The sequence below is a fragment of the Pseudophryne corroboree genome, chromosome 1 (genome assembly GCF_028390025.1).
Source record: "Pseudophryne corroboree isolate aPseCor3 chromosome 1, aPseCor3.hap2, whole genome shotgun sequence".
Taxonomy (NCBI): Eukaryota; Metazoa; Chordata; class Amphibia; order Anura; family Myobatrachidae; genus Pseudophryne; species Pseudophryne corroboree.
In genome coordinates, this window is record NC_086444.1 from 959,548,999 (window position 1) to 959,575,703 (window position 26,705).

Here is a 26,705-nt window from a genome sequence, read left to right on the forward strand (position 1 = left end):
ACTAGTCATTAGTGCATTATCCTGAGGATCTATATCATTAGTTTAAATTAGCTGTACTTAATTAGCCATCTGGTACCTTCCTTGACAAACAAGAAATAAAATACAATAGAGGAATATAGAAAATGCTGCACTAGTTTATTATCATCCTTATTTTGTTTTACTTATCCCTTCCATTCATAGATATTCTTTGTGTATATGTTATCTTTACAAAGTGCTTTAGTGCAAATTTTTTTTATTTATTGAAAGTGATAGAAGAATCAAGAATCATGTCAGTATCTTAATATTAATTATTAAAATAAGGTAAACAAACTACTTTAAACAATGGTCATTTCAAATGATTTAATTAATTTTTAAGAAATTAAATTAAGTATATTCAAACAATATCCTATATTTTATTTGTAAAGTACAAAAATTTGCTTAGAATAGTTTTAGACCTTGCTTATGTACCACAGATACTGTACTTTCTTTGTATTACTGTACAGAAATACATTAACACAAGTAACCTCTTTATACAGAGCACATTATGATGTGGAAATGAATTGACAAACATTCTAAATTGCATACATGATTGTAGCTACTGTAGCATACATAATTTCCAAGCAACATATTGAAAGTCTAAACAATATATAAACTAGATTATTATTAATAATTATATCCCTAGATATATCATAACTATACTTTATTGATTCCTACCATGTTACATTTTTTACTAGGTACACTCTATCTTTCTGGTTATATATGTATTTAAACAATGCATTTATAGGTATCAAATATAATTGTTTTTTTTAATGAGGGTGTTCTCTATTTCATTTTAATTTCCTGCCAGGCCAGAGCAGGTAGACCACTGCTTCCTCTTATGGCCATTAGATTGCATCTCATATCAGTCATACTGTCCCAACATCACTTGTAAGATGGTGGGGCTGGTGGAACAATGGTCAAACATGGAGGTGCGTAGTGTGATCAGATTTCTGCATCTAAAGAGCACTAATCAGCAGTTAAAATTCATGACCAACTTGTCAAGGTGTACGGTGATAACATCCTGTCATGGAAACAGGTTTGGGTTTGGTACACTGCCTTTGATAACAGCACAACTCATTCAAGATGAGCAGCAGTATGGCCAGACAAGCACGTCCACCACAGATGGCATTTTGTGTTGCATTGAAAGTCTGATTCAGGAGGACATATGCATTTTAGTTAGTGAAATTGCTGATGAACTGAACATCTCAGTTGGTTCTGTGCACAACTTTGTTCATGAGCAACTGGGGTACAGGAAAAAGTGTTAAAAAAATGGATTTAACCAGTTTGTCTGATTGACATTTTTGTCTGTTTTTCAGTGTTTGGGAGCAAATCATCTATTATCATTTGCTCCCATGCATTACCAGATTTTCGTTTCAACCAGCCTGATCGGACAATAAATCTTTAGGTATATGGCCAGCTTTAGAAATTCTAAATGAAACTACTCTTTACAGATTATATAAATTGCATGCTATATTGGTATAATTCATTTATATATATATATATATATATATATATAAAAACACACACCTACATATATAATAAGGTGCGGTTTTGGCACTCCCTATTACCAGTATAGCTGCAGCTGGTGCCCTCACATATACATAAATACAGAGTTCTAAGGTGTGGCACTCGAGGCTTGAATAAAATCTCAGGTACGACTAGGAGTTATGAACAATGTTTCATTCATCAAGTTCCATCTTTACATACTGAAACGTTGTTCATAACTTCCAGCCATATCTGATTTTATAGTTAAGCTTTGAGTGCTCCACCTATGGACTCTCTCTGTGTGTGTGTGTGTGTGTGTGTGTGTGTGTGTGTGTGTGTGTATGTATGTATATATATATATATATATATATATATAGCCACTCCCTTTAATCAGTCACCTAACTTTTGTTGTTTTATTTATGTTTACCAATGCATCTAATATTTGTCATGCCTTTATGTCCTTTGTTTTGCATTTGTGTTAGGCTCTTGATGCGCTTTTTTGTATATTACTTCTTTTTAGGCTGACCATTTAAATTAAAAAAACTATACAAAAAGATAATAATAATCAGTGAGACTAGAGTTTGCTAAAGCACATTCTGTTTTGTTTGTTAACATGTTTTGCACACTTCACTTGTTTTTCACTTGTTGATACAAGAAATAAAACAAATTTATCAAATTAGGCAGCATTTAAAACATCTGCTAGTTTATTTTATGAGCATCTGATATTTATTTAATATATGGTTGAGGAAACTGACCTTGCACAATTCTATTCTCATGTGTAATTAAACTGCAATTTGCAGTTTATTTTTACAAACATTAATTTATATTATGTTTTTTTTAGGCAGTAAACACAGATCCCATTCCTGTGAAACTACATTATGATAAGTCACATGATCAAGTTTGGGTACTTAGTTGGGGTAACATGGAAAAAACATCTTCAACTCTACAGGTATGTATATTATATTGTCTTTGTGGTGTAAATAATGTTTTTGATAAGTATCCATAAAAAGTTATGTAGTCTACTATAAGTTTGACAAATAACAAGCATATAAGGATATAAAATGCTTAAATATATATTTTGTTCTTAACACATTATTTCTGAAAAATATTCTTAAACCGCTAAAGTTCAGCAAGAGAGCCCAAGTACTAATAAACAGAAAGTGTTGTTGGTTAGTTTCTGTTGCGTAAGCAGCTTATTAAATAAAATACACTTCATGTTATTTGAAGTATGATTTTCTTTCCAGCAAGATTAACTTATCTAAGTGTATTCACTCATCCAGGTAGTTACGGTATTACTGTAGTTCTCTGAATCATAACTGTTGTAGATATACAAGAATGACCCATTCTACAGTTAGCTTGAACAATGGAACATGACCACCAACAGTGAATATACAGTAAACTAGCAAAGCCTAAAACAATGATGCAAGGATGATTATAATCAAGAGTATAGTTTTTCTGGGGCAAAATTTGTATGAGAGAGAATAAATCGAATTGCTTGCATCATGGTCATAGTTTGGGTTCTTTACTCATTTTTAGTTATTTGTGAACCACAATGCCATTTCAGTTGAACATGAAATTGAAAGAATGAACAATTGTATGCAAAAAAAAATATATTGTCAAAATATAATGAAAGAAGTACAATTTTAAAGTATAAAGAGGGTATAACTAAGTTGTACACATTTTGATAACATGGCTAAGGAACTGGTCATCCTGAAACTATTACAAGTATATTTTACCAATGTTATTTACAGATATTTACAGATATTTTACAAAAAAATAAATAAAAATGAGTTGGTTTAATGATCATTTCACAGGGCACAATTACTACATTATTAATCGCACTGAGAGAAGATAGTGGGGGTAATTCCAAGTTGATCGCAGCAGAAATTGTGTTAGCAGTTGGGCAAAACCATGGGGGTAATTCCAAGTTGATCGCAGCAGGATATTTTTTAGCAGTTGGGCAAAACCATGTGCACTGCAGGGGGGGCAGATATAACATTTGCAGAAAGAGTTAGATTTGGGTGGGTTATTTTGTTTCTGTGCAGGGTAAATACTGGCTGCTTTATTTTTACACTGCAATTTAGATTGCAGATTGAACTCACCACACCCAAATCTAACTCTCTCTGCAAATGTTATATCTGCCCCCCTGCAGTGCACATGGTTTTGCCCAACTGCTAAAAAATGTCCTGCTGCGATCAAATTGGAATTACCCCCCATGTGCACTGCAGGGGAGGCAGATTTAACATGTGCAGAGAGAGTTAGATTTGGGTGTGGTGTGTTCAATCTGCAATCTAATTTGCAGTGTAAAAATAAAGCAGCCAGTATTTACCCTGCACAGAAATAAAATAACCCACCCAAATCTAACTCTTTCTGCACATGTTCTATCTGTCCCCCCTGCAGTGCACATGGTTTTGGCCAATTGCTATCAAACTTGCTGCTGCGATCAACTCAGAATTACCCCCATTGTATTGAACATTGGGCTTCATGTTCATTTCAACTATGAATTTGTACTACTGTATATTGTAACTGTACACTTGCCAAATAACACAAACTGTAGTTAAAGTAAATAAAATATTAGAGAATATATACAGTAGCAGGGAAAATAGTTTAAAGATACTGTATTACCAAGTTATTTTTTAAAATAACTAAAAGATGAAGAGGTGTACCAAGTACCAACCAATCAGCTTTTAACTGTCATTTTTCAAACACAACCTGTAACATGGCAGTTAGGAGCTGATTGGCTGGTATTCTCTCTCCACTTTATCTCTCTGTAAGCCTTGATACACATGCCCCTAAAATAGTACACAAACAGACATAAGCAATGGTTTGCTTGAGCACAGAAGGTGAGTTTTCAGTGAACATGTGTGTTTTCAGTGAACTGTATAGAGGGGAGGAAAAAGTCTGTAAAAGTATCGTCTTCATTTGGGTGTAGTATATTTATTAACATTCACAATGTTTATATTTATTAGGTTGACATGTCAATGTTGACATGGTCAAAATTCTGTATTTTGACATGGTAGCAATGTCGACATTATTCATGTTGACATTCAGCGTGTCGACATTGATGTCATATCAGTATTGTTGATATATTGACAATGTATTTTGATTGTAATTATAGTCCTAATGGTTAAATAACCCTAGTGTTAGCTGTAGCACTATACCTAAAGATAGTCCTAATGCTAACCCTATCCCTAGTACTAACCCTAACCTTAAGGCTAATGGAAATTTCAACATTATGATGATGTCAACATTTTCTATGTTGACATTCTGTCAGTGATGACATTTTGTTGATGTTGACATTAAAGATGTCAACATTTTACCCATTCTACCTTCTGCTGTAGACCTGCTGACTGTCGACATGTTAAACGGAGACATTTTGTGACAAATGGTGCTAATATAGATTTGAATGCAAAATGTTTTTTATTATTATTATTATTATTATTATTATTATTATTATTATTATTATATGTTTTATTTATTATGTGCCACAAAGTTAATGCAGCACCATACAAGGGGGTAAATATAAAAAAAAACAAATATAATGCAAAAGTACAATTAAAAACAGCTATCCATAGCATAAGTACAAAGCATAAGTGCAAAACATTACAATAACAATGAAGATGTTTGAAATGGCTGACCAACAGAATGTCAAGAAGCAGAAGGGGTGGGGGAAGCAATGGTACAGTGGGGCAAAAAAGTATTTGGACAGCCACCGATTGTGCAAGTTGACCCACTTAAAAAGATGAGAGGTCTGTAATTTCCATCATAGGTACACTTCAACTGTGAGAGAATCTGAAAAATCAAAACAGGAAATCACATGTATGATTTTTAAACTATTTGTATATTCTTGGCGATAAATATTTGGACAATCAAAACGTTTAACTCAATACTTACTTAATATAACCTCGGTTGGCAATTACAGAGGTCAAACATTTCCTGTAGTTCTTGACCAGATTTGCACACACTGTAGCAGGTATTTTGGCCCACTCTTCCATGCAGATCTTCTCTAGATCTGTCATGTTTTGGGGCTGTCACCGGGCAACACGGACTTTCAACTCCCTCCACTGATTTTCTATTGGGTTGGGGTCTGGAGACTCCAGGACCTTGAAATGCTTCTTATGGAGCCAGTCCTTAGTTGACTGGACGGTGTGTTTGGGGTCATTGTCGTGCTGGAAGACCCAGCCACATCCCATCTTCAATGCTCTTACTGAGGGAAGGAGGTTTTTGCCCAAAATCTCACGATACATGGCCCCATTCATCCTCTCCTTAATACTGATCAGTCGTCCTGTCCCCTTTGCAGAAAAGCAGCCCCAAAGCATGATGTTTCCACCCCCATGCTTCACACTGGGTATGGTGTTCTTGGGATGCCATTCTTCATTCTTCTCCCTCCAAACACAGTGAATGGAGTTTATACCAAAAAGTTTGATTTTGCTCTCATCTGACCACATTACATTCTCCCAATCCTCCTTTGGATCATCCAGATGGTCACTGGCAAACTTTAGATGGGCCTGGACATGTGCTGTCTTAAGCATGGGGACCTTTCAGGCGCTGCAGGATTTCAATCCAAGACGACAAAGTATGTTACTAATGGTAACCTTTGTGACTGTAGTCCCAGCTCTCTTGAGGTCATTGACCAGGTCCCCCCGTGTAGATCTGGGCTGATTCCTCACCGTTTTCAAGATCATTGAAACCCCACGAGGTGAAATATTGCATGGAGCCCCAGGTCAAGGCAGATTGTCAGTGATCTTGTATTTCTTCCATTTTTTAATAATTGCGCCAACAGTTGATATTTTCTCACCAAGTTGCTTGCCTATTGTCGAGTAGTTCATCCCAGCCTTGTGCAGCTCTACAATTTTGGCCCTGGTGTCCTAAGACAGCTCTCTGGTCTTGGCCATGGTGGAGAGGCAGCAGTCTGACTGTTTGAGGGTGTGGACAGGTGTCTTTTATACAGATAACCAGGTCAAACAGGTTCCATTAATACAGGTAATGAGTGGAGGATAGAAGAGCTTCTTAAAGAAGAAGTAACAGGTCTGTGAGTGCCAGAAATCTTGCTGCTTGGTAGGTGTCCAAATATTTATTTTCCACAAGAATATACAAGTAAATTGTTTAAAAATCATAAAATGTGATTTCCTGGTTTTTTTTTCCAGATTCTGTCTCTCACAGTTAAAGTGTACCAATTATGGAAATTACAGACCTCTTTCATCTTTTTAAGTGGGTCAACTTGCACAATTGGTGGCTGTCCAAATACTTTTTTGCCCCACTGTATATGGATCCCAACATGCTGACATGCTACTACTGCCCTGTAAGTCATAATCATCTCAGCTTTTTACAACCTTAAACATGATGGTAAAGCATCATGTTTAAAGTACTAAAGCTGAGGTGGTGGCAATGCCTTACTGCTCAGTTGTAGCATGTCGGCATGTTGGGGTCAACATTCTAACTCAGTAACTACATCCCCACCAAAGGGTATGTGAGTGAGAGTGAGTGCATTCATGACAATCACAAATCGGTAGAACAAAAATTAGTGGATGTGATTCAATATAGTCACACTGCAAACAGAAAAAATCAGCAAAGGACATGGAAGACAGGCAATACTGACATGAATATAACATTGTCTCCACTGTAGGCTGTTTTAACACTGCACCCTGCCCGATTTTTCAAGGTCAATATACACCCTGCCCTTTTATCAGTGCCCTGCTAAAACATCCTGTCGCTGATTTTGCGTGAATAGATGCTCTATTCACATTAAGGGGAGAGGATGAGTGTAGCACAGCACTTCATAAGTGCTGGGCACGCCAACCATTAGTGACAGAGGCCAGGCACGCCTCCATTTGTGACACAAATAGGGAGCCGCACTGCCCCCATTAGTGATGCCGGTGGGGCTGCTCCCCCCTCCCCAGGTGGCTGCATCACCTTTTCAGATTAGCATGCTGCCTCCTTCCCTCTTGTGCTCTGCCCTGTCCACTTCCTAGTGGGAACACTATGACAGTTATGCATACTGTAGTAAGATAATAGGATGCATCTTTATCATTACAGCTTCCAAACATGTTCATGTTGTCAAATGTGGATATTCACCCATATGCAGAGTTGTATGCCCATATATGTCGGCTTGAAAGACCTTGCAAACTATTAGATGCCTTGCTCTTGGCATGATCTTTATTGGTTGACCACTCCTGGGGAGGCTAATAATGGTCCGGAATTTCCTCCATTTGTGCACAATCTGTTTGATTGTCGATTGGTGGAGTCCAAACTCTTTAGAGATGGTTTTGTAACCTTTTCCAGCCTGATGAACATCAACAACTCTTCTTCTGAGGTCCTTAGATATCGCCTTTATTCATGGCATGATACAGTTCCACAAACATGTGTTGGGAACATCAGACTTTGACAAATTCCTGTTCTTATAAAAAGACTGGTTGTCTGGTGGTCCACTCACACCTGATTGTTATCCCATAGATCAGGGGTGGGGAACCTTTTTTCTACCAAGAGCCATTTGGATATTTATAAAATCCTTCGGGGGCCATACAAAAATTATCAACTTAAAAATTACCCTGCCCCCCAGTAGTTATGCCCCCAGTAGTTATGCCCATTAATGTGCATGTCAAAAAATGGGAGTGGCAAATTAAAATGGGATGTGATAAACAAATGCCCCCAATAGTGCAGTGCCAGATACACATATGCCAGTGCAGTGCCAGATACACATATGCCGCCACAGTGCCAGATACACAAATGCCCCCACAGTGCCAGATACACAAATGCCCCCACAGTGCAAGATATACAAATGCCCCACAGTACCAGATACACATTGCCCCCCACATGCCCCCCCCCACTCCACTGTGCTGCTCACCGCTGCTGCTATGTGTCAAGGTAGGTGAGCGCAGCATGCGCCTTTCCTGCGCTTTAGTGCTAAGCCTGGCAGCGTGTATCATGTCAGGGACCCCGGACCAGGCAGGGAAGAAAGTGCAGCTACGTTGGGCAGCGGTGTGTAGAACCTCAAACCAGCCGTCGTTTCGAGAGCCAATCAGAGCTCGCAGACCAGCAGCAGTGGCTCCTGATTGGCTGCCAGTCCGCAAGCTCTGATTGGCTTATGAACCGGTGGCTGGTTTTAGATCCTATCTGCCACTGCTGCCGGGCATAGCTGCACTCTCCTCACTGCACTGATAGCCGAGACATGCCGCTGCCGAACTGAGGGGTGGCATGTCTCGCTGACACACAGCAGCGGGTGGGCAGGAACAAACGGCTTTGCTGACCTTATACGGCCCGCGGGCCGGAGGTTCCCCACCCCTGCCATAGATTGAAAATACTGTACCTGACTTTAATTTCACCTTCAAAATATCTGCTAAGCCTAAAGGTTCACATACTTTTGACACTCAAAGCTTTGTGATATTGGATCATTTTCCTCAATAAAGAAATGAGCACTTCTAATTTTGTTTGTCTCATTTTTTTTTTGGTTCTCTTTATCTACCTTTAGGACTTGTGTGAAAATCTGAGGTAGTTTTAGGCCAAATTTCAGCAGAAATATAGAAAATTCTAAAGGGTTCACAAACTTCTAAATACCACTGTATACGCCAGCCCTATCACTGGTGCAAGAGATCAGTTTGAAAACATATTTTTTAAAAGCCCACAATACCATCGGCAGATACAGTGCTATTTCCTGGCTATGGGCATTTGGTGATTATTGATACTGTGCTTGTTTCTAGCTCAGGACAGATGGTAATACATCATTAAAATGAATGTTATTAAAATGCTTGCCAAAAATGCAACCACTCGTAATAGCCGACAGCGCGGTTTTGTGGTTTGACTCCTTCAAATTCCTAGGGTCAAAAAATTCCCGAGACCTCAAATGAGGACCCAACATAAGCACTGTCGTAAAGAAGGCCCAGCAGCGCATATTCTTTCTGAGGCAACTCAGGAAATTCAACATCCCGTAGAAGCTGCTGTTCATCGTCTACACAGTGATCATAGAGTGATCACAGTGATCATGTTCCTCGATCACAGTCTGGTATCGAGCTGCCAATGAGAGTGACAGACGGAGGCTGCAAAGGGTGGTGAGGACAGCTGAAAAGATTGTTGGGGCTGACCTCTCTCCCATCCAGGAATTATACCAGTCAAGGGTCAGGAAGTGAAAATCGTGGCAGATATGCAGCACCCAGGTCACAAACTGAACTGCTTCCATCAGGCAGATGCTACAGGTCCATTCCCGCGAAGTCGACCAGATCCATTAAAAGCTTCTTCCCACTAGCTGTCCACCAGTTGAACAATATATAATAGTCTAACATTTATAATATGTCTAGTTTATCGTACAGTTGCATAGTGCAGTATGAACTCATACGTGTAATGTTTGTAATGTATGCTACGTTTTTCCCCCTTCTTATGCTATGTATTCCACCTTTATGTTGCTGCTTGGCAATGCATTGTACCACAAAAAATTCCTAGTGTACATGAGTACACCTGGCCAATAAATCTGATTCCTATTCTGAAATCTGTATGTAAATGTCACTGGTGAAATCATCTTTTATGAATTAATGGAAATCTGTCAAAAGAAAATTGCATCATACTGTAGAATAAAGAGTAGTAGTAAAAAGTCCTGTTTTTATGGCAATGTCTAGCTATTTTGTTCAATCCCCCTGCATCCAAATCCATGTGGGCACAGCAACACATAAATATTATTGACCTACAGTAATCCACTTCTTATAGTCACAAAAACAACTGTTTTATCCTCTGAGTATCCTGTCCTGCCCAGATCAGACTTCCTATTTATACACAAAACACATCAGCCCTAAAGAATTCAGTTCCAGTAACCACACATTTTCTCAGGTGATCCAAAAACCTCAGCCATACCTGTTATATTTGACCATTTATTTTAGCAAAGTAGCGAGACACCGGCATGTGTCTTCAACTGTTTACTGCAAAACAGGGCAATGGACAAACAGAGATCCCATGACATAGCAAACTGTTACTGACAGTTGTTTGACATCAGTAAGTGTAATATCACATAAATGGTACTACTTATTTTATCTAAAGATTAACAGTTGACAGAAATGTAAAAAAAAAAATCTATTCTCTAAGGCACTATAATTTCCATCTGTGGGGTTCTTTATGAATGCAGATTTAGTACAGTCCGGGGTTCCAACACCTAATCTTTGGTGAATGGTTGTAGTTCATCTTCCAAATTGTGTTTAATGGGCTTGATGATCTGGTCAGTATGGCATCTCCACAAATCCGTTCCTTCCTGAAACACCTACAGTTTTCAGATTGCCATGCTTGCTCCCGCCTGGTTCCTGAGCATGCTCAGTGGCAAAAAAAAAAGATATGCCCAACAAACATAAAAGCATCAACTCTGCATCAGGCTCTTTATTTTACTGTATATAAAGATATCTTAAGTTATTCATCATTTTAGATCTCCCTTTTATATAGTGCACTGCTACAGTAAATTATACATGCTTGAATAACTAAAAAATTATAACTCTTGCCCATTCTCAGAGGATTTAATTGAGCTTCTGACAAAATAATAGGCATTTTCACCTGCATTTGAATATTTTGTCTTGTGGTCGGCTACATAAGAATGATTGTTATGAAGGCCCAATTGTTAGACTCAGAAAATGTAGTCTTTTGTTAATCTACTTTATCACAGTAATCTGGAATAATTTCTAAACATTATAAAATAATTCTTTCATGCTCTATCAGGAAAGTCATTTCCAACATTGCTTCACAATATTTTCTTAAACCACCCAGAGATTTATTTTACTTATATAACATTTTACTGAAACTTTATACTTTACTTATATTTCAATTTGTTCCTGTGATATGCAGACCTTGCCTAAGCAAAGATTGTCTACTATTTCATAAAATGTTTCTCATACAGTAATGGGGTTTCAAACATATCAGGCACAACCGTTCAGTGCAACACAAATGTTTAAGTAACAGATTACTGTAGTTGTAGAAGTTATTTTCAAAAGCAATGATGATTTTCATCAGATATACATTACTTAAAAGAACACTTATTGAACTAGTGCAATGTTAAATACTTAAGTAGAATATGAACTATTGCAAAACAGGGCCTGGAAGAGTATTCATTGGTTACATGAAGGCCCTTTGTAAGCAAATCTATAAATGATTGCTAGACAGGCTTGGACTTGCCCACAGGGGTACAGGGGAAACCACCGGTGGTCTCCCTAATGCTCTAATGATCTGGTTCTAGACTGTGCACTTGAATTATACATTATACTTATGTTAGGTTATACTGGACTATGGTGTATTTTCTACAGTGCATTGCTGTTATTAATCTAGTACATTATCATGCATGCAGCAGTTGAATTACTGTATATATTTATGAAGGGGCCCAAAAGTTGCACTCACTAATGGTTAGTCAAACCAATGAGGTGGCAGGCCACACCCTTTCTGCAGACTGGCCACACCCCTAATATGGGCCCCTACTAGTGCATTTCCCCGATGGGCCCTACATGCCCCAGTCCGACACTATTGCTAGATATATGCACAATGTACTGACTGACATAACAAGAGCACACTTTCTACTTAATGCATAGACATATGGCATTCAGAATGGCAGAAAAGTGTCAAAACTTGAGAATAGTATGCAGAGCCAGTTAACCACTAAACCGGCAAATTTGTTTTTCCAAAAATCAGCTAACAAATTGTTGAGTTTTTTTTTATTAGTGAATTAGCTGACAAGCATATATTTAAACTTATACTAAAGGATTTTATTAAAAGAACAAAACATTAATATTTGTAAAATATTGTTTTTTCCAAACAACAAAATATCAGATTATCACCACTGGAACATCAAAAATCAGAAACCATTGCAACCATCGCAGTTTTTATTTCTCAAGTGGTTGGTTATCTAATAAGCCACCAGAAGGGCTGGGCGGGGGAGGGGGGTGTTAATTTACATTTTCTGGGAGGCAGCCGCAGTGTCAGGGTTCCTGCTGTGTTGGCCGATAAGAAGTGATTAGCAGAACAGCAGACACTGGAGGAGCGTGCTGGAAGGCTGAAAGTTCCCTCTATGATTGGCTGCTGCTAAAACATTATCTTCCAGCAGCTGGTCACTCTGTGTATCTGACTGGTTACATAGTTTGCGGCCATATCAGCAATCAATGCGACCATACCAGGCAAGTGGCTCAAGGCTCTATAGAGTGTTGAAAGGAAGTATGCGCGTTTGCACTTCCTTCTCCCTTGACTTGTCAATAGAAACCATAAACTAAAAAACAAGTTAGGGTAAACTGCCCACTCAGCTGTGCAATAGATGGATGATACGGAAAGAGCTGCCATCAGAAAATATGGGGCTCAGAACTGACAAAATAGGCAGGGCTCATTTGGAGGTCAGAGCTGTGGATAATGTGGGTGGAGCTATAACAGGGGTGAGGCTTGAATTGGTGCATAAACTAGTTTTAAAAAATTGTCAAAGTTTGGGCTGTGATGGTGGGTGTTATTATAACATAAAAACTCCTCTGATTAAACATACACTGCACTTGCTGATGGAGAAATCGGTTAGGGTGCGCTGGCGATGACCCTGACTACCACCTGCTATCTTCTATACTGCCATACACAGATGTAACGGAGGACCTGCACCGGCAATTACCATTGTGATCACTGCTAAACAGAGAGTGCTGGAGTGGAGATCTTATATCAGTATTGGGGCATTGATAGAGGAGAGCAGAGAAACATCCAGACTGCAGCCGGGGATATGAGTATTGATTGGAGCACATGTTTAACATCTAATCGGGTGTTCGCTCTAACCCAGTCCCATGTATGGAAAAGGCCACTAACAAAGACTGCTTCTGATACTGTACTGTGTGGATAACAGCAATACTATTGAAGTGGTGAGAACAATTTTGATTAATACACTACAAAACTTAAGCTAGCAATATGCTTATGTGCAGGACGGTGATTGACTAAAATCACTTGGCTGGACTATAGCCCTGGGACACTTTTAAAACTGATTGCACTGTGGTATTCAAAAAGGGCTATTAATTAACATATGCTTATACAGATGTATCTTCACACATTTTTGCTGAAAAGGGCTGCTGACAAAACTGGACTAAACCGTGAGTAGCAGGAGCTTGCCTGCCCGCTAGCTGTGCCCACAATATTGATGCAGTGGGAGTGTCTTACTTCCACTGCCTGCGTATGCACACTGGTTCTGTGGATTCATTTGCGGGGTGCGTGCGCACACCCCCATTTGAAATGAATGGGGCGGCTGAATACGCAGCTTGGCACAGCTAGATGCAGGCACGCCTAGCCGTGCTGAGAGTGCCTGTCAGCCACAGATGTAGCCATGATCAGTGTAGCTACATCTGTATGTTAGAATAGCACTTCTATTTTCAAGGTAGAGTATACCATCCGACACAGTCTAGTCTAATTTTAGTTTGATTACTATGATTTAATATATTTTAGATTTTTCACTGTGTTAATAAATAACTCCCTCCATCTGAGTAATTAGCTTGAGTTATTAGAGAACTTCTTGGTCTTACAGACATCTGCAGATTGGTAGATGGAATTCCTGATTCAGAAAACACATTAATATTGTATTCCAAAAGATACACCTCTTATCTTGGGACAGTGCTAACAGGGAAGCAACCCACAAAGCATATACTGTATGTAATAACCATAAAGGGATCATCTCATTTGAGTTAAATTTGGTGAACACAGTATGTGTTGTAGCATGAATAGTAATAGTAAGTGTACACAAGTGGAATGGGCAATGCATGCAAATAATTGTATGCACTAAAAATAATTGAAAATAAATTTGTTTTGACAGGATAGATGACATGACAAATACATTTTATGACTTATAAAGTAACTGTCCCATCTCCCATCATTACAAGACACTAACAGCCATGGGTATACTACAGAATATCTAATGGACAGGGGGGCTAATTCAGACATGAACGCTAGCAGACAATTTTTGGGGTATGGGTCATTGAGTCGACAGTCATTAGGTCGACAGTCATTAGATCGACCACTATTGGTCAACATGCGTTAGATCGACATGGTCATTAGGTCGACATGGTCATTAGGTCGACATGTACTAGGTTCCCATTAGGTCGACATGTACTAGGTCCCCAATTACTGCACCATGTCCACTCGCATGGCTTGCTTCGCTTGTCATGCTTCGGGCAAGGTGCCTTTCTCCACTACTGCTGCGCTCGGCACAGGTTACTGTTCCCAATTGTAGTCCACGTGGATCGTACAGTATGAAAAAGTCCAAAAATTGGGGTGGGGGGGGGGGGAATTGAAAAACTAATTTCGACATTTTGAACTGTCGACCTAGTACATGTCGACCTAATGACCTTGTAGACCTAATGACCCTGTCGACCTAATGACTGTTGACCTAAGTGGTGTCAACCTAATGACCGTATCCCGATTATTGCACTGCTGCGATCAGTTAGTCGCCGCCTACAGGGGGAGTGTGTATTAGCTGTGCAAGTGTGCGAACGCATGTGTAGCAAAACTGTACAAACAGATTTTGTGCAGTCTCTGCACAGCCCAGAACTTACTCAGCCACTGTGATCACTTCAGCCTGTTCAGGACTGGAATTGACATCAGACACCCGCCCTGCAAACGCTTGGACATGCCTGCGTTTTTCCAAACACTCCCAGAAAACGGTCAGTTGCCACCCACAAATGCTTTCTTTCTGTCAATCTCCTTGCGAACGCCCGTGCGAATGGATCCTTTGCACAAACCTATCGCTGGGCGGCGATCCGCTTTGTTCCCGTGCGATGTGCCTGCGCATTGTTGTGCATACGCACGCACAGTTTAGACCTGATCACCCGCTGTACGAAAAATGCAGCCTAGCGATCAGGTGTGAATTAGCCCCAATAAGGATAACAGTTAGTCTACATAACTGGTGCAGACATGAGATCTTTACCATAAGGGCTTCTGTGCTTTCATGCAAAGCATGGGGATGCCTATTTTAAGAATCACTTCAGAACATGTACAAATGCAATACTCTTATTGCTATTGCCATATCAAAATGGCAATAGCAGAGACAGCCAGCAGAATTTTTATATATTTAGAAAATAATTCTGAAAAAAATTGTTGATTATACATTTTTTCTTTTAAAAGTTATTTTCTAATAAAGCATAGTTTAATATTACATCAGACAGAAAAAACAGTATTCATACAATTATTGGAATTTGAAACAGAAGAAAATGAGCAGGATTCCAAAGTATACAGTTTTAAATGCCTTGAGAAAACCATGAACGTAACACCACGTAGTAGTGTCCCTTATTCAAATTATAGTACGTCATACAGTAGTGCCCTTTAAACACGTTATGCCACACAATAGTGTCCCTTATACTCAATGCCCACACTAGTAGTGCTCCTTATACACAATACCCACAGTAGTAGTATCCCTATACACAATGCCCACAGTAGTAGTGCCCTTTACACATAATGCCCAAAGTAATGCTGCTTACACACAATGCCTCACTTCTGCGCCTGCCACCATCCGACAGCTCCTTGTGCTCTGCAGTATGGGAGATACATCATGACATCTCTCTCCCTACACACACTGCGAGAGCTGGAAGGTGGAGCTGCAGTGAAAGAGCCACCGGGCACCCACTGGTAACAAAATCTCTGCTTGTGCCCTGCAAATGGAGAAGATGGGTGTGGCACCACTCCAACCCAGCGCCTCCCTGCATTGCAGAGCAGAGCCCGCTTACTGCATTGGCCAGAAACTGACAGTATGAATATTTTATTCTTAAATGATAAATGTGAAAAGTACAAGTAAATAGATAACAGTATACAAACAAATGCAAATAATTACAAGTATTATACACTGTAATAAATTGTATATGACATACCATCCAGTTTAAAACTGATTTACCCTGATAATTATCAGATAGGAAGTATACACAACCAATACTACTTGTGCAGAGGGTTAGTAATTATTATAATCAATGTTGATATGGTATTAGAGGTATTGCACACAACATCTTTTTTCAAATCTCTTACTGTTTCTTAAATATAAATATTGATCAGATTATCCTAAGTTTGGGGGATCACATTAGATATAATATTACAAGTTGTGATCAATAATATTTGAAAGCATATATAATAAAATATCCAAGTTTTAATGATATTTTCAGTGACCATTTGAACATCATGTTGAATATTTTCTTTTGAATAAATCTTATTATTACTTATAATTAGAACAAGACATTTCAATGCAGCATACTTAAGAACATGTATGTCCTTTATTCTTGTTAATGTACCAATGCATGCAACACAAACAAAATAGCCTAAATTCAAATTAAATAAAGACAGATGGCTATACCCTGACTGTGCAAGCTCTTACCCTTGACAAAAAGAAAATTGAAGGTGTAAGAGTACAAATATGGCCCAAATAGCCCAGGCATGTTATCCACCAGGAATCATATAAAACACATTTTGTACTGATTGGGATAATCGCTGGCAGAGTGACACACCTCATGCCAAGTATTTGCTTAAGGCATTTATTATTTTTACTTTTAGTCGAGACAGGGACAAATCACTCCACTTCCAGTTTTCTTCTCCAATACATTATCCTTGCAATCCATTCTAAAGCTTAGGGACAATGGGCCAACTTCAGACCTGGTCAAACGCAGGCTATTTTTTGCACTGCTGCGACCAGGAAATCGCCACCTACAGGGGGAGGGGTTGCATTTGGCTGTGCAGTGAGCTGCACAAACAAAAGTTTGTGCAGTTTCTGCACAGCCCAGGACTTACTCATCCACTGCGATGATCCTTGAAGAAGCTGATGTCAGGAACCCTCCCAGGAAATGGCCGGACATGCTGGCGTTTTTTCCGACACTCTCAGAAAATGGTGAGTTGCCGCCCAGGAACACCTTCTGCCTGTCAATCTTCTTGCGATCGCCTCTGCGATCACTCTCTTCGGCGATCCCCGTCGCTAGTCACACACATGCACAGTTCAGACCCGTTTGCACGGCTGCAAGAAAATGCAGCGTGCAAACGGTTCTGAATGAGGCCCTACATCTTCTCACATTATGCCACACTGTTGTGCCCCCAGTTCACTTATGCCACACAATGCTTCCACTTCACATTATGCCAGAACTGTTGTGCTCCTAGTTTACATTATACCAGAACTGTTGTGCCCCTAGTTCACATTATGCCAGACTGTTGTGCCCTCAGTTCACAATATGCAACACTGTTGCGCCCCCAGTCAACTTATGCCACACAATGCCTCCAGTTCACATTATGCCAGAACTGTTGGGCTCCTAGTTCACATTATGCCAGAACTGTTGTGCCCCTAGTTCACATTATGCCACATTGTTGTGTCCCCAATTCACATTATGCCAGACTGTTGTGCCCTCAGTTCACAATATGCCACAATGTTACGCCCCCAGTCCACTTATGCCACACAATGCCTCCAGTTCACATAATACCACACTGTTATGCCCCCAGTTCACTTATGCCACACAATGCCTCCAGTTCACATCATACCAGAACTGTTGTGCCCCTAGTTCAAATTATGTCAAACTGTTTGGCCCTAGTTCACCTTATGCCTCACTGCTGTACCCCCAGTTAACACTATGGGCCTGGTTCTGAGTTTCATGCAGTATCACATACTGTAGTTGACTGATTATTGGCAGCTGCCCATGTACACAAAATTCTGGAAACCTCTATGGCACATGTGCATCTGTATGCACAAAGGTGCTATTGTGTTTGGGTCAGATTGTATCAGCAATGTACTGTAGTGGAAAAGTAATGGGCATTCCTGGGCGGTGACTAGAGGGTAGCTAGTAGTGCATGTAAAAGTGATCCATTCAGTGGGCGTATTATGGTAGTGTGACAAGTAAAGGAGTTTGTAGCAGCATTTGCATAAAATTGCAGACAAGTGACCGCCTATAGACTCTCCTGCCTTCTCCATGCGAATCAAAATCATGCCTTATTCCACACAGTGCTTCCATTCATGTTATGCCACAGAGTTCCCCATGTTTAAATTATGTACACGCTCTGCTACTCACTTTCTGCTTAATGTGTGCTTCTCCATTGCATGCAGACAGCAGCTCTTGGATCCATTATGTGATTTGTGATCCGAAAGCCACTCTGCATGCCTCTGTGTGACATAGTGACACAGCGGAGCTGCTGAATTTGAAGAGCATCATCATCAATGTTGTCTTGCTCCTCTTAGGAAATGGGTAGTCTGTGACACACCCAGAGCACCTTGTAATTTCACCATGTTGATTAGTCATTTATCTTCAGGGGTGTTTGGATCGATGTGTTCAAACAGTAGATAAATATCTTAATATATATATATATATATATATATATATATATATATATTCCACAAACACTCTCCTCCAGCGCTAATTGGTTTCAAAATAGGCGATTAGGTATAGCTATCTCTAGGATGGGCTGCTTGGTTCCTCTGAGTTCCTTGTTAGGAGGAACTGAGCAAAGAAAATAGAGTATAGAAAAAGAGGAAAAATGGCGCCCCAGGGGTTTACAAATACCCTTATACAAAGACTATTGCTTAACAGGATTTGCAATCAATATTTATACAGGTTTTTAAAACACATAACGGACTGTACTTTTCATAAAAATTTATTAAAACAATTATACAGAAACATGAAGTATATCCATCATTATTACATGTACATTATGATGTCGTTTCTCCTACAGAAATCCATCAATGGGATATGGAGGAAAGAAGGCAACCTTTCTGTTGTATCCTTATTCTTCCTCATTAAATATTCGGAGATAACATCAACAAGAAATACAGTAACTGTATTTCTTGATGATGTTATCTCCGAATATTTAATGAGGAAGAATAAGGATACAACAGAAAGGTTGCCTTCTTTCCTCCATATCCCATTGATGGATTTCTGTAGGAGAAACTACATCATAATGTACATGTAATAATGATGGATATACTTCATGTTTCTGTATAATTGTTTTAATAAATTTTTATGAAAAGTACAGTCCGTTATGTGTTTTAAAAACCTGTATAAATATTGATTGCAAATCCTGTTAAGCAATAGTCTTTGTATAAGGGTATTTGTAAACCCCTGGGGTGCCATTTTTCCTCTTTTTCTATACTATATATATATATATATATATATATATATATATACACACACACATGTGCAGCAGCCTTAGCTGACAAATGTAAAATGTACGCTTTGGGAAAGACAGAAATGCTGTGCTTATGATAGCATAATGCTAGTTTACAAGTGTTACTGTAATAAAAGTCTACTAAAAAGGTAACATAAAGCAGGAGCATATTGTGAGTCACATAATAGATACTGTACAGATTTACCAAGGGCTATTGCACCCATGGGATACATTAACTGGGCATACTTAATGCATCAGCATGTGCATCATGCATTTACTATGCATTAAAGATTAGCTATACAAAATGCTAACTGCATAAACTTTTTTAGTTCTTTTCTTTTTGTTTTGCATAGAATTACAAGACGAACGAGTGGTGATGTTTTTCACACATTCAATGGGTAATTGGTAAATTAATATATATACTGTATAAGTGTATATGAGTCTATTCACTAATGGGTGATACAATCTTTCTCTGGCAAAAGCGTGTGTGTTTTCACTGGGGTTAAGGCTTTATCCTCCCTAATAAAAGGTTACTATCAGCTAATCTAATGTTTCCTAGATTTCCTAAAGCCTATTTAAGATCCGGAAGGATGTAGACATGCCGTTTGTGGGGCTGGCCGATGACGTTGACTGCGTTTCCTGCAATAGGAAACATGACAGCGGTACCTGCAGGGGTCATCCTCTATTCAATGCGATCGCAATCGAGTTGTGATAGCATCGCTGGGCAGCCTTGCCCTGTGATGGGCGGCCCTAACATGTAAGTAGTATGGTCACAGATTTTGCTGTGATAGCAAAATCTGCGACCATATCTGAATAACCCCCAATGTCTTGTAGAATCATGCAATATTAGCCCCTCTCCATAAACTCACTAATTGCCGCTTTATCCTGTGAGGAGTGAGGCTTTGATTGCAGGCCGTGGACCCATGGTAGATATGTAGAAGACAAATGTCCTATCAGGGGTGGGGTTCTGAATACTCAGAACCCCGCTGCATGTACTAGTGCATGTCCCCACTGCATACAATATATGATCAATCCCTGGGGGAAATAGACCGAATGAGTCAACCTGTGCTACAGTAATTGAACCTGTCCTTAGTCACATAGAAAACAATGTAAATGAAATCTAAAAGTAACAAAGTGTGTCACTTGAAATAAAGGTAACCAGCATATAATTGTGATTCCAGCAAGTAGTTCTCTGGCATTTAAACTCCCATATGTATATATGTATATGTACTGAATATATATCAAGTTTGGTTCTCCAGAGAAGATCCAATTTGAACTAGGGATGAGCAGGTTTGGTTCCCTGAGAACCGAACCCCCTGAACATCATGTCCCGAGCCCGGATTTGAGTCCGGCTCGGGACTTCCGCCAGACTCAGAAACCAAAACAAGCCAAAACGTCATCATCCTGCTGTTGGATTCTCGTGGGTTTGGGATTCCATAAAGGAGCTGTGCATCACCACCATTTTCATTCCAGTCCTGGAGAGTGTAGCGAGAGGACATGTCTTCTCAGTGTCTGTGCAGGAAAGTGATGTGGCGCATGGGGTGGCAACCTGCTCTTTTATGTCATTCCAGTGCTGTCTTGTGCTGTATCAGTCCAGTAGTGGTGTCGTGTGATGCATCAGTCCAGTCACAGTGGTGGTGTCCTGTGCTGCTATAAGTCCAGTGCTGCTGTATAAGTCCAGTCCAGTGCAGTGGTGCTGTCTTGTGCTGCATCAGTCCAGTGGTGGTGTCCTGTGCTTCCATAAGTCCAGTGGTGGTGTCCTGTGCTGCCATAAATCTAGTGGTGTTGCAGTATAAGTCCAGTCCAGTGGTGTAGCCGTATAAGTCCAGGGGAACTGCCGTATAAGTCCAGGGGAACTGCTGTATAAGTCCAGTGGAGCTGCCATATAAGTCCAGAGATACTGGTGTATAAATCTAGTGGTACTGTTGTATAAGTCCACTCCAGTGGTTCTGCTGTATAAGTCCAGTGGTGCTGCTGTATAAGTACAGAGGTACTGCTGTATAAGTCCAGGGGTACTGCTGTATAAGTCCAGGGGTACTGCCGTATAAGTCCAGTGGTTCTGTTGTATAAGTCCAGTCCAGTGGTGTAGCCGAATAATTCCAGGGGTACTGCCGTATAAGTCCAGTGGTACTGCCATATAAGTCATAGGGTACTGCCGTATAAGTCCAGTGGTATTGCCATATTAGTCCAGTGGTACTGCTGTATAAGTCATGGGGTACTTCCGTATAAGTCCATTCCAGTGGTGCAGCCATATAACTCCAGAGGTACTGCCATATAAGTCCAGTGGTACTGCCATATAAGTCCAGTGATACTGCATATAAGTCCAGTGATACTGCATATAAGTCCAGGGGAACTGCTGTATAAGTCCAGGGGTACTGCCATATAAGTCCAGTCCAGTGGTGCAGCCGAATAAGTCCAGTGATACTGCTGTATAAGTCCAGTAGTACTTCCATATAAGTCCAGTGATACTGCCTTATAAGTTATGGGGTACTGGCGTATAATTCCAGTGGTACTGCTGTATAAGTCCAGGGGTACTGTCGTATAAGTCCAGGGGTACTGTCGTGTAAGTCCAGGGGTACTGCCATATAAGTTATGGGGTACTGCCATATAAGTCCAGGGGTACTTCCTTATAAGTACAGTCCAGTGGTACTGCCATATAAGTCCAGTGGTACTGCCATTTAAGTCCAAGGTAACTGCCATTTAAGTCCAGGGGTGCTGTCGTATAAGTCCAGTCAAGTTGTGCAGCCATATAAGTCCAGGAGTACTGCTGTATAAGTCCAGTAGTACTGCCATATAAGTCCAGTGATACTGCATATAAGTCCAGGGGAACTGCCGTATAAGTCCAGGGGTACTGCCATATAAGTCCAGTCCAGTGGTGCAGCCGAATAAGTCCAGTGATACTGCTGTATAAGTCAGGTGGTACTTCCATATAAATCCAGTGATACTGCCATATAAGTTATGGGGTACTGGCATATAAGTCCAGTGGTACTGCTGTATAAGTACAGGGGTACTGTTGTATAAGTCCAGGGGTACTGTCGTATAAGTCCAGGGGTACTGTCGTATAAGTCCAGGGGTACTGCCGTATAAGTTCAGGGGTACTGCCGTATAAGTTCAGGGGTACTGCCGTATAAGTTCAGGGGTACTGCCGTGTAAGTCCAGGGGTACTTCCATATAAGTACAGTCCAGAGGTACTGCCATATAAATCCAGTGGTACTGCAGTATAAGTCCAGTGGTACTGCCATTTAAGTCCAAGGTAACTGCCATTTAAGTCCAGGGGTACTGTCATATAAGTCCAGTCAAGTTGTGCAGCCATATAAGTCCAGGAGTACTGCTGTATAAGTCCAGGGTTACTGCCGCATAAGTTCAGGGGTACTGCCGTATAAGTCCAGTCCAGTGGTGCAGCCGTATAAGTCCAGGGATACTGCGGTATTAGTCACGGGGTAATGCCATATAAGTCCACCAACATTGTGCGTGCACTACATCTGGGCAAATTCCAGCACATCCCATGTTTTGCACATACAGTTAATTTGGTGGTGCAGAACTCTTTAGAAAATGAGAGGGGCGTGCAGGAGATGCTGTTGGTGGCTCGAAAAATTGCGGGACACTTTTGACATTCAGCCACTGCGTGCCATTTCTAGATGGGCCAGGTGTTTGTGCCGCACACGTGTGTCGCTTAGCTTAGTCACCCAGCGACCTCATTGCACCTCTTTTTCTTATTTGTATGATGAGCTGTTTGGGGCCTAGCTTTTAAAAGTGCCATCCTGTCTGCCACTGCAGTGCCACTCCTAGATGGGCCAGGTGTTTGTGCCACACACTTTTCTCGCTTAGCTTAGTCACCCAGCGACCTCAATGCACCTCTTTTTCTTCTTTGCATGATGAGCTGTTTGGGGCCTAGTTTTTAAAAGTGTCATCCAGTCTGCCACTGCAGTGCCACTCCTAGATGGGCCAGGTGTTTGTGCCGCACACTTGTGTTGCTTAGTAAAGTCATCCATCTACCTCATTGCACCTCTTTTTCTTCTTTGCATGATGATCTGTTTGGAGCCTAGTTTTTAAAAGTGCCATCCTGTCTGACACTGCAGTGCCACTCCTAGATGGACCAGGTGTTTGTGCCACACACTTTTGTCACTTAAAGTCATCCAGCTACCTCGGTGCAACCTTTTGGCTTACAAACAATATTGGAGGTCATTCTGACCCGTTCGCTTGCTGCGTTTTAACGCAGCATAGCGAACGGGACCCTGCTGCGCATGCCGGCGCATGCCAGACGGCCGAAGGCCGTAGCAGGGATGCTATCGCCTCTGCCTGATTGACAGGCAGAGGTTATCGCTGGGCAAGAGGTGTCGGAACGGCGGCGTTTGGCTGCCGTTTCGTGTGTTTGGTCTGGCCAACCCAGGCGTGGCCGAACTGAATGGGGGGCGGGCCGCAGTTGCTGCGTGATGTCACACGCAGCCGCTGGGGGCCAGGGAGCGATGAGTAGCTCCCGGCCAGCACGCAAAAGCTGCGCTAGCCGGGAGCTACTCTTGAAGTGTAAAGGCATCGCCGCTGTGCGATGCCTTTGCACTTCTGCGTGGGGGGGCCGGACTCACATGCCGTGCGGGCTAGCCCTGTGCTGGGCGTCCACTCCGCATGTCAGGGAAGAAGATCATAGCTGTTCTTAATTTAGCACAGCTATGATCAACTCGGAATGACCCCCATTGTGAGGTGTTCAGAATAGACTGGAAATGAGTGGAAATGAATGTTGTTATTATTATTGAGGTTAATAATACCGTAGGATCAAAATTACCCCCAAAGTCTGTGATTTAGCTGTTTTTTTTTTTAAAACATCCAGATCCAAAACCAAAACCCGAAAGAGTGGTTTTGGCAAAACCAATCCAGATCCAAAACACGAGCGAAGATCCAGATCCAAAACCAAAACACGAAAAGTGCCTGCCGCACATCTCTAATTTGAACCAAGTCCCAGTTCAAATCTTCCTGCGATTCTGAATTTGGCTTTTATATCTGAATTTCAGGTTTTGGATTACAAAATGTACATGATTTTAGCTGTTTTTATCGATTTTTATGACTAGTTATTGTTTTTTTGAATCTATTTTAAAACAAAATCTGAATCCAAACCAAAACACTTGAGGGTAGTTTTGCCTAAGCCAAAACCAAAACATGATGGTGAATTAAAAAAAAAAAACCTTGGGTCCACGCACATCTCTAGTTAAACATAATGTGCATTACATATATTATCACTGTTGCACAACCCTACTTTTATCTACATTCATTTAATTTGCCATTTCACAGCTAAGTTTGCCATTTTCACTTAATTATTCTTTGATAATATCCCTGCAGAGAATAGTGTCATCAGCAAATAGAGACACCTTGCATCCTAGGCCATTGAAAAGGTTATTAAACAGATTGAAAATGACAGGCAGAGCAATGATGCATGTAATAGACTACTGATAAATCAGTCTGAATATAATCACTTTATAACTATTATTTCTTTTCTATCCATCACCAATTTCTAACCACATATATACAGTACAGTACTTTCCCCCTGATGCTAGCATCCTCCTCTTAGATACTGTAACAATTTGTTTTGTGGAACAGAATTAAACACTTTTGCAAGCTCCAAAATATCATATTAATTTAACTACCTAGATCTAGTGCCTAATTACCAATTATCTGGATTTAAAAGTGATGATTACAATTTCATACTGCTGCTTATAGTGGCAAAAAAAAATTATAGGTCACTGCGCTGTACAGTACCAAAACTCCAATCCAGGGACAAGGGATCTGGTAGAGGCCTTTCACTAAAATGTGCAAAAGTAATATAGGGGTCTATTCATGAAGCAGTGTAAAGTATACCTCCTAACTGTCCCGATTTTCGTGTGACATTCCCCCAAAAAAAACTGTCCTGCTGTCTCACCTGGGGGCAGCAGTGAGAGACAGAGGGACTGGGGGCATGCCAGCAGCTCTCAAAGTGCTGGCCATGCCCCTATAGTAACATAGTAACATAGTTAATAAGGTTGAAAAGAGGCAAAAAGCCCATCGGGTTCAACCTGTACTCTGTATTAAGCAGTGCACATTATAATGCACCAGCCGAAATAATGGTTTTGTACCTATTGACAACTATATGTCATATCACACCCATATACTTAATGTCAATATATTAAATGCTATAGCCTTGGATTCTTTTCTCAGCTAGAAAACTGTCCAATCCATTTTTAAATGCATTTACAGAGCTCGCCATTATTATTTTCTCTTGCAAGGAGTTCAAAATCCTTATTGCCCTTACGGTGAAGAACCACTTCCTACGATTTGTAGATAATTTTTTCTCCTCCAGCCTCAGTGAGTGCCCACATGTCCTATACAGACTTCTATTAATAAACAGATCCCCTGCTAACTCTTTGTATTGACCCTTTACATATTTGAATATATTAATAATGTCTCCTCTTTTCAAGGGAATACATATTTAACCTAGTAAGCCTTCCTCATATTCCAATGTCTCTAACCTTTTTATCAGCTTAGTAGCTCACCTTTGCACTCTTTTGAGTTCCCTGATATCTTTTTTATAATATGGTGCCCAAAACTGAACACAATATTCCAGGTGTGGATGTACCAATGATTTGTACAACGGCAGGATTACATCCTCGTCCCTTGTCTCAATGCCCCATTTTATGCATGTGAGCACTTTACCTGCCTTTTATGCTGCATTTTGACATTGTTGACTGTTATTAATAATATAATAATAATATTTTTATTTACATAGCGCTCTTTCTCCAATAGGACTCAAGTTGCTTAACAGATACATAGCATAATATAGTACAAAAAAAATGAAGTACATTTTCATAAAATCCAGAAGCATGAAGATAATAAAAGGGACATTATGGAAATGGTTGAGTAAACAGGAAAGTCTTGAGTCTACTTTTGAAGGATTCTATAGTTGGGGCCTCTCGCACTGTGCGGGGAAGTGAGTTCCATAGAGTCGAAGCCGCGTGACTAAAAGCTCGACCCCCAGATGAGTTACGGGAGATTCTAGGTACTGCTAAAAGTCTTTCATCTACAGATCACAGTAATCAAGTGGGGCAGTATGGGGTCAGAAGCTGCTTCAGGTACCTTGGGCCCTGGTCATGTAATGATTTGAA

General features: G+C 40.4%; 1 protein-coding gene across 2 annotated transcripts in view; it reads left to right on the forward strand.

The window, feature by feature from the left end:
* Positions 1-26,705, forward strand: part of FSTL5 (follistatin like 5) — a 1,009,581-nt gene that overhangs the window by 947,129 nt on the left and 35,747 nt on the right. For both annotated transcript variants that reach the window (XM_063920448.1, XM_063920449.1), the window contains one exon: positions 2,345-2,452. In XM_063920448.1, the coding sequence (XP_063776518.1) occupies positions 2,345-2,452 (108 nt within the window). The remainder of the gene's footprint in view (positions 1-2,344; positions 2,453-26,705) is intronic.